This window comes from Odontomachus brunneus, unplaced genomic scaffold (genome assembly GCF_010583005.1).
Source record: "Odontomachus brunneus isolate Ranch 3 - 2012 unplaced genomic scaffold, Obru_v1 Obru_scaffold_192, whole genome shotgun sequence".
Lineage (NCBI taxonomy): Eukaryota > Metazoa > Arthropoda > Insecta > Hymenoptera > Formicidae > Odontomachus > Odontomachus brunneus.
In genome coordinates, this window is record NW_022639642.1 from 119120 (window position 1) to 128438 (window position 9319).

At 44.9% G+C, this 9319-nt stretch overlaps 1 protein-coding gene and 1 pseudogene across 1 annotated transcript; both read left to right on the forward strand.

Annotated features, from left to right (window-relative positions):
- Positions 1 to 2038, forward strand: part of LOC116851824 — a 9978-nt pseudogene extending 7940 nt beyond the window's left edge.
- Positions 2039 to 3054: 1016 nt separating this feature from the next.
- LOC116851826 lies at positions 3055 to 6154 on the forward strand. Its single transcript, XM_032831646.1, has 3 exons — positions 3055 to 4398; positions 4548 to 4806; positions 4892 to 6154. Exons 1-3 carry the CDS (start codon positions 3542 to 3544, stop codon positions 6152 to 6154), a joined length of 2379 nt encoding a protein of 792 aa, XP_032687537.1. The 5' UTR covers positions 3055 to 3541.
- The last annotated feature ends 3165 nt before the right edge of the window (positions 6155 to 9319 follow it).

Sequence of the window (9319 nt, forward strand, 5' to 3'; positions counted from 1 at the left end):
TGTCATTCGACTAATGCCTAAATAAGATAATGTAGACTCTCTCTCGTGGCGAAAACCGTTTCTCGCCTTGCTTCGCTGGTCCAATCCACTCGCGTCGTAGCCCTTTCAAAAATCGGTATAAATGCGACCGCTCAAAGCGGCTCTTCACTTCGACTGTACAACTCTTCCGAACGCTAATCAGTGCGAATCAACTTAGTTTTTTACACAAATCGGTCAGTTAGATCGCGGCGGGTTCTCTCGAGCTCACATCCCACTGGGGATATCGCAGCTCGCAATCGGAATCCGTGAGATTCCTTCTCCTGGATCGCGTATTCACGAGCTTTCGCTCTATCAGTATCGCTACGCGCTCCAGGCTCTAGTGACTCGCCAGTTGCCTAACAGCTGACTTGCATCGCTTATGATCGGGCAAAACCGAGTGGACTGTGGACCTCCGAGAATCGTTTACTTTAAATCAAAAATAGCCGTTAATTGCGCTGTCCGAACGCTCGCGCGACGTTCGGTCTCGAACTTTAATCAATTGTTTATTGTGCATCGTCCTGTATAGTAAGCCGTCGGTCTCAGCCGCGCGTGTGAACGAGCTCAGGGCCGCGCAGTCAAGATTTCCGACGTTTCGCGGCAAGATCTCCGTCGATTGAGGATCGAATCGATTCTCGGCAAGATTTCCGCCGCACAACTCAAGGCCCTCGGCACAAGAGCTCGAAGAAGATTTCCGACTTTCGCCTAACGTGAGACCGGACGAGCTGCGAACCGACAACTTGACTAGTTAATAAAAAACAAAACTGAGTGACTCATACGACTTGATCTCCATCTAACCTCATGGCTACTCAACTCCTCAGCACTACTCCTCTGCCTTGCGCTAGGCACAACCGGCGCTTTACGTCGGTCCTCGACCTCAGTCGATTCCGAAACACAGTCTAATGTCATTAATTATAAATTATATAAATTGTGTATGTATTCAATTAATATAACTTTTATTGTTAGCGGATGAATGTCAATCCATATGGATAAGATTGAGAGAACGCTATTCACGCAAAAAAAGCAACGTCAAGAAGAAACAACTGGAAGTGGAGCATTAAAAAGAAAAACATTCGAATTTTTCGAGAATATGCAATTCCTGGAACGATTTGTTAAGAGGAGAAGATACGATTAATATGTAATTATCAAGAAATTAGGATAATATAGCGTTTTTGTACTTTAAGAAAAATAAAACCTAAATAGTACAGACCTCCAGAGAGACATCTTAAAAACATCCTGAGAATATCTACATTATATATTGGACAATATTAGAAAGTATATTTTTACATATTCTTAACATTATTTCTTTCTTTTCTAAAACGATGACCAATATATATAAGGAAAAGGAACCTCCAGTGGCAAGATCTTCCAATATTCAAAAGTGCGTAACACGTTAATCAATTTTCATATTAAGAAGAAATTATATATTTGCAAATTATTAACGAAACCTCTGTTATTTTGTTTCAGAAATTTTGGCTCTCATGATGAAAAGAATAACTTATTCTCCATAAACATGGGTACTTTTATTAAACAATCTTCAGCAAAGAGCAATATAGATGTACCTCGCAACACGCACACACAGGAGCAGTATTTCCATAAACGTCAATTTATGTGCAATTTTTTATTTTTAGGGAATTTATTTTATAAAAAGTTTTCATACTCTTCTTTTATGTATAGACACACAGCCACACTATAATGACATGTTTAAAATTCTGCTTGTAATACAGACTCATTAACTTCGGACTTGCATACAAATGCGGATATCTCTTCCGTATCTGCTTTAAGTGTACCTCGCTATATGCAAAACAAAGATGTAATTGGACAACGGATACGGTCGAAAGGAAAATCCTAGACAGATATTCTAGAAAATACAATTGGTAAAGTTACTTCTTTTCTAGAAAACAGATATGTTTCTTCATTGCAGACATTTTTAAAGCCAGAAGTAGGAGAAGATTTGGTTTTTTGTCAACTAATATTTTCTTTGCTTACTAATCTGTCCGAAGATACAAAAGCCGCGCGCTGATAGGAGGAAGCAAAAGCTATTGCCGCGCCAGGTTTTCGCGATCGCTCCGCAATATCGATAGACGGTTCTCTCTCTAAGAGAGTCGTGCAAGAGAGTCGTAACGAGTCAGTCGTACAGCACAGTCGCCTCAAAAATCAGTCGTATTTCACAGTCAGTCGCACAAGTCAGTCGCATCGAGAGGCCGTTCCTCTCCCGCGCCGTAGACTAGCACACGTTCCGTGTCTGGACTAGCCGTCCTTCACGTCGCGGTATTTCTCGCGTGTTGCGTACCGGTCGTGTTGCGATACGTAAGTGGTTCTCACTCACGCCGGTATCGACATAGAGACAGTTCGTGCATTGTGCTCACAAGGACGCAGCGGCGTAACCATTGTGTTGTGCATTTGTGTAATACGCTAGTGCAACTGCTAGTGACATCGGTCACACGTGTGCATTCGTTCAGCAGTTATTTAGTGCTCCGCCACGCATATCTCTCCTGCTCGCTTAGCGTAGCATAGCGTAGTGCATACGCGAGCAGTAGCACGGGTTGTCCACGTGCTGCGGACATCGCCCGTGCGCACACGGCACATTGGCGCGCTGTGATCACGTGATCCTGCGTGATCACCGGCGTACAGTTCCGGCATCGTGCCTACCTGTGCACGTGCTCGTACACGGGTACGCGCGTGCCTCTCTTTGTCTGTGTGGAGCAGGTCTGTTTGCTACTTGCTTTGTTTTCATGTTGACTTCCACACAAGCGTGATAACGTCTTTTCTATTCTTCTCTTTGTGCCAACTTGCTGTGTGTGTAATAGTGCGAGCGTTAAGGTTAAATTTGTATATGATTCTTAAAGTCTATTGCTTCTTTTGTTCCTTTGTACGGAGACAAAGTGCGTGCGTGTCTCATCATTTCTTTTCTTGTCTCGCGTTCATCTCTCGTGCTGCGTGGTGGCTGTAGCCCACCAGAGAGACGTGTGCATTATTCGCAAATATACATGCTGTTATTGATAGGTTAAGCGAGTCTTGATTCTCAATAGTCATTTGTGTGTGTTCGTCCAGAGTTGCATTGCCATTGAATACACGCTTAGAGTCTGTGTGGTACAACATACACAGGAGACTTCGTGTATGTTTGAGTGACATGCCCACATAGTAGTGACCCCGACGTGATCTCAAACGGTCGGTCGGCCCGACGTGATCTCAAACGGTTGGTCGGCCCGACGTGATCTCGGTCTGCACACTTCTTATTCTACCCTCACAAGATAAATATATGAAAGTGCTAAACCAATGCAGCTCTGTGACTTAGCGAACTTGTGCGAGTGCTGAGCACACCTTTCTTTTGTTCATGTACATATAGATTTAAGCAGCGAAAGACATTGCAAACAAAGACTTTAAAAAAAAACGATCTCAGCGAAGTGAGTGACAGGGCCTCGTGAGAAGTGCGGAACTCTCGGCCTTCCTTCCTCCTCTGATTCTCTTTTTCTTTTCTTTGTCTTTTCTCGCGTGTGTCAAAACGAGTGAGTGAGTGAGTGCAATGTTGCACTCCCCTGTGCGTGGTACGAGTGACAGCTCCAGCACCGCGATGACGTCGCGTGGCGGTGTTCCACCTGCAGAGCATGCCCCTCGGCATGGAGATGGCAACCAGGATGCCAGTATCGACCGGAACGTCAGTGAGTTCCGAGGTAGAGCTCCTCCACTGCAACCTCCACAGATGGGCACTGAGCCATTCGGCGAGCCGACCATTGAGTCTGTCACCACGTGCAGAGTGCCACCTTTTTGGAAGCAGCAGCCGGCTTTGTGGTTTGCGCAAATCGAGTCACTTTTCCAGATCTATCGAGTCCGATCTGATGACAGCAGGTACCATCTTGTCATTGGTGCACTTGACTCGAAGGCGATTCAAGAGATTGCAGACATTCTCGCCACACCACCAGAGATCGACAAGTACGTCACGCTCAAGACGCAGCTACTTGCCCGTTTCGCTGACTCGGCGAACAAACAGCTCCATCGCCTGCTCACGGATCTGGAGCTTGGAGGCCGGAAGCCGTCACAGCTCCTTCGTCACATGAAGACGCTCGCCGGCAGCCGAGTATCGGAGGATGTGCTCCGAGTCCGCTGGTTGGCACTCCTGCCACCAGCCGTACAGCGAGTCCTAAAGATCCTGCGGACAACCAGCCTCGATGAACTCTCATCGGTAGCAGACGACCTCATGGAGGGCACCTTCACACCACAGGTCCTCGCAGTCACTACACCGCAAGCTCCTTCACCAGTTCGAGGCAGTCCAGCTCTTGCAGCCAGTAACCAGGACATTCACCAGTTGCAGGAGGCGGTGACGACGATGCAGCAGACAGTCTGTCATCTCACGACTTTGTTTGAACGTCTTTTGCCTCGGGTGTATATCAGTTGGACACCGGGCAATTGGATACAGTCCAATCACAAGTCGCTGTTCCAAGGGATCCTACAAATGTCTCTAATCACACGGTGCTGTGATTGGCTATGTCCAAATGCACCGTGTCCAAGTGCACCGCTCCTTTTTGCCTCAGATGGTCCACCAGGGACAAACTACTTATACGGGACGGCCGCGTTCCAGGTCGCGCCCCCGTAGCAGCCCAACTCGACAGAGAGGTAGTCAATGGTGCTACAATCATCGCCGTTTTGGCGCCTCTGCCAGGCAGTGCCACCAATCCTGCGGCTACAGGTCTTCAGCTTCTGCGGCAGCCCATGTGGGAAATTGACGCCGCTGTCGTCGGAGCAGGTGGTAGACGACAGCACTACTGCACCTGTCGGAAAAAGACTCCACGTGTTTGACAGAGTCACCTACATCAGGTTTCTGGTCGATTCGGGTTCCGTGGTCTCACTTATACCACGAAAGCTCATCCACTGAAAGCTCGCTCCAGCTGAACTGCGCCTGTTCGCCGCAAACTCCACAGCTATCAGCACATACGGACAAGAGCCGCTGACTCTCAACCTAGGACTTCGTCGTGCCTTCAGGTGGTCCTTCATCATTGCAGACGTGTCTTCAGCAATTTTAGGAGCAGATTTCTTGGCCCACTACGGACTGGTCATTGATCTTTCTCGGCGGAGCTTGGTAGATTCGCATACCAGCCTCATTACACAAGGTGCGATTCGCAATGCTGCCACAGTCAGCATCTCGGCAGTCGGGCAGCACAACCTCGCAGACTCACCGCAGCGTGATGCATACGCCAGCCTTCTACAGCGCCATGCTGCAGTCTTTACGCCAAGGCCTACCCCTTCAGCGTTTCGCTCTGACCGGACAGCGCACCACATTAGGACCACAGGCCCTCCAGTGTTTGCGCGTCCAAGGAGACTCTCAGGCGATCGCTTGGCAGCAGCCAAGGCGGACTTTGACCTACTGTTACACCTGGGTGTTGTGCAGCCATCGCACAGCCAGTGGGCGAGTCCAATTCACATAGTGCCCAAGGACCAAGGTGGATGGCGTACAACTGGGGACTACCGCCGCCTGAATGCTCAGACAGTTTCAGACAGATACCCAGTTCCTCGGATTGACGATATTCTGCAGCGGATGCATGGAAAACGGGTTTTCTCGACGATAGATCTCGTCCGAGCCTATCATCAGATTCCCATAGCACCAGAAGATGTGCCAAAAACTGCCGTTACGACACCTTTTGGCCTCTTCGAGTTTCTGGGCATGCCGCCTGGACTTCGCAACGCCACGCAGACGTTCCAGCGCCACATGGATGGTCTGTTGCGTGGAATAGACTTTGCAGCCTGCTATATAGACGACATCATAGTGTTTTCGAACAGCCATGAAGAGCATCTACAACATCTAGCGGTCATTCTAGAACTCCTGCAAGGCAGCGACTTGCCAGTCGACGCAGGAAAATCCTTCTTCGCACAGGACTCCGTTCAGTACTTAGGTTACACAGTCTCACAGTCTGGACTCAAGCCGCCGCAAGACAAAGTAAGAGCTATAGAGCAGTTTCCAAAGCCTGAAACTGTTACGGAACTTCACCGATTCCTTGGAATGACAAATTATTATCGTCGAATTCTGCCAAATGCCGCCAAGAGACAAGCACTGCTCACAGCATTCCTCAAGGATGCAAGGAAGAAAAACAAACGCAAGATTCTCTGGACACCGGAATTTCCTGAACTTGTAATATGTTGTTAATATTAATATTAACAAAAAAAAATTTTTTTTTAATAATTTCTGTAAAATACTTTTCAAACCATTCAACTTTTATTAAAAAATTTTTTTTGTATCTCTTACGGTTTTCATTATATTCCCTCTGATTGAATAAAGCCGATTTTTTTCAAAGGGGTATTTCATCCTCTAAACTTGCGAAAGGGCACATAGAATAAAATACGTATCTGTTATTTTGACCTAAAGTATAACATATTACAAGTTCATGAAAAAAATTATAACATGGATGAAAAGCTATTGTTACATTTCTAGTTACATAATTGCAATTAACATATAAACTGCGAATGAAGTATCTTCGTTAATCGTTTCAAGCTATATATTTGTTTGTTACAGAAATTGTGACGTAAGATGAAAATGAAAATAATAGAAAAATAAAGAAAAAGAAGTTATCTTTAGAAACAGAAATGGATTTAAAAATATTGAGGGTACGAAATGTTATAAAAAAAAAACAGCAAATAGCACAAATACAAGTGCAACATGAAAAAACAGTTATTGAAATTAAAGAGGCATACCTGAAGGAATTAAATCAATTGAAGTTACATGCTTCTCTGGCAAAGGCTAAATTAGCAGAGTTACTATTGAAGAAAGAAGAAAGCACCGTTCACATTGCTAAATAATTTTTATCTAAAATATAAAATATAGAATTTTAACGTTTATAATGTAAAATGCACTACTTAAAAACTTGAGACTGAATAATATATAAAAAAGTACAAGTAATATATAAATAGCAAGCAGTATTGTAATAGATACATTTTTAAATATAGATACAAAAGTATCTATATCTAAAAATATATGTTACAGCACTGATAGCAAGAAAGAGTACAAAATATAAAACAAAATATGCATATTAAGGTATATTAATATATTAAGTGTTTAATTATTTGTTTAATGATTTGTTTAAAAATACTTGTTTAATGATTTGTTTTAAAAATAATTATTTTATTTTGTTAAAAAATGAATAGATTAAAATATCTTTATTTCAGTTTTAATAACTTTTCTTTTAACTTATCATTCAATTAGTATATAGTATTGGTATAGTATATTTAATATCTCTCAGAAATTTCCTTACATTGTTTTTATTTTGTCATGACGGGATATTTCAATTGAAATACAAGGAAGTTACATATATATCTATTATATAGATATAATAGATATAAGAAATATATATATTAATTTATATTTTTTTATTTGTCAATATTGTAATTTGCCACTGGTTTATAATTGGAAAATAACAAAAGTTACATTATAATTACTGAATATCTTTATTGAAAAACATTATATTTATAATTACTTATTAGAATACATAAATAAATGCAAAAGTTATCAATATGTATACGTATTACTTTCAGCTTCCGTTTCTTCTTCTTAAATCGGCGACTCAATTATACATTTTTCTATCAGTTGAATAAACGTTCAATCAAAGCTTTATTATAAACTCCTCTCCTGGTTGTCAATGCGGTGGATTTCCTGGCACTTCTTCATATTCTTCGTCGACGATCCGTCTCAGATCGTCCTCAGCGATCGTTGCCGTCGGCCGCAAATTCCGACGGCTCGCGCGTCGCTCCGCAGTGCTGTGTGACCGCGCGCCGCGATCGTAAGCGACGGCCGTGCGTTCCGACGGCACGCGCTCCGCAATTCATCTGTAACTCTTTGTAATTGTGACACGTTCTAACAGTGTAAACCCGACGTGTAAATCTCGCTCGCGTTCGCGTGACCGAGTCCAAGGCCTCGCGCTTCAAGATTTCCATCGTCCGCGTCAAGATCTCCGTCGCGTGGGTATCGGTGAGATACTCAGCAAGACCTCCGTCGCGCGAAGAACGACCTTTCCAGCAAGACTTGCAGAAGATTTCCGTCTTCCGTCCCGTCGCGAGATCAGGTGAGTGTCAGGTGAAATTCGTGTGAAATTCAATAAAATCTGTGCTACATCGTAACTTCAATGTTTGAGTCTCATTTCTCGTCACCACCACCACTCCAACTCCCACGCACGATTCCGATGCCTCGCGCGAGGCAGTCCCGGCGCTTTTCGTGTCGGTCCTCGACTGCTTAACGTCGATTCCGACATAATTATCATCATCCACAGGAAGTTCATCTTTAAGTATAAGTGCTATATTGTGTATTAGGTGGTAAACTTAGTTCCTGCGGCTCACAGTTAGATGACGTTAGTTGTAGGTGTAATTTATTTTGACATATGAAACTGGCTGCATTTTAGAGGTTAGACAGTTGTCAATAAAATTCAGTGTGAAGAGATTCATTTAAGCGAGCAGTGCTATTTTTTCTTTTGATTAAATATGGAACGTGTTCCGGACGGCCGTAGGGTGTCCATGCGGAACGGGTACGGCGGGCGGCCGAGCCCCAGGCGCCGCTCAACTCGCGGTCGCCGGCCTACCGCCGCCAGTGCGCGCCGTCGCCGCGACGCGGCGAGCGCATCGGCCGGAGCCGCTTCTCGCGGTTAATTTTCGCTTAGGCGCCTATATAAGACGCCGCTCGAGACCACTCAAGGCTTTTACGCCTTTTGCCTGCTGCCAGCTTTGACTGCACATCAGGTATTCTTTTACGCTCTAGCTAGCTTCAAATCGCCTTTTTGAGTGCGCAAGCACGTTGGGCACGTGTATCACCAGAGGTTTACTTGCATATCTGCATCGATCCTCACTGCCTTAAGAGTGTCATAGACACGTTAGCAATTGTTTAGATTTCGGTGGTTGTGTTTAGATTTCGGCAATTCTACACAACTTTTCGCAGCCCTTTAGAGTGCGCCTTGCACGTTGGGCTATTGCCTTTGAGTGTCCGAGGACACATTGACATCTGTGGTACGAAGTGTATGGTAACTCCACAGATCTCCACCTTCTCAATACGATCGAGAATTGAGAGAAGGCTTCGCGCGATCACTTCGGATTACCTGGACGCCTCCACCGCGGTGGACGTCTCGCTTCGCGACATTCCCGCACCGAATACCGGGCATTAGCGCCAACAGAACTTAGTACGATTGAACTCACGACTCCCCGCGAGTCGTCGTTGTAATCAAGAACTCCGCGGCCAGGGCCGCAGCTCTCTCGCGAGCCACGCTCGCTATTGCTTCGCTGCCAGGAACGCAGCATATACACGCGAGCCACGCTCGCATTTACGTCCGCCTAG

Excerpts from the sequence above, each read along its gene's own strand:
- LOC116851826 (XM_032831646.1), top strand. The coding sequence starts at position 3,542 with ATGTTGCACTCCCCTGTGCGTGGTACGAGTGACAGCTCCAGCACCGCG. Across the intron at positions 4,399-4,547 it reads GAACGTCTTTTGCCTCGGGT|ATGGTCCACCAGGGACAAAC; the intron begins GTATATCAGTTG and ends TTTTTGCCTCAG. Across the intron at positions 4,807-4,891 it reads GTCGGAAAAAGACTCCACGT|CTCGCTCCAGCTGAACTGCG; the intron begins GTTTGACAGAGT and ends ATCCACTGAAAG.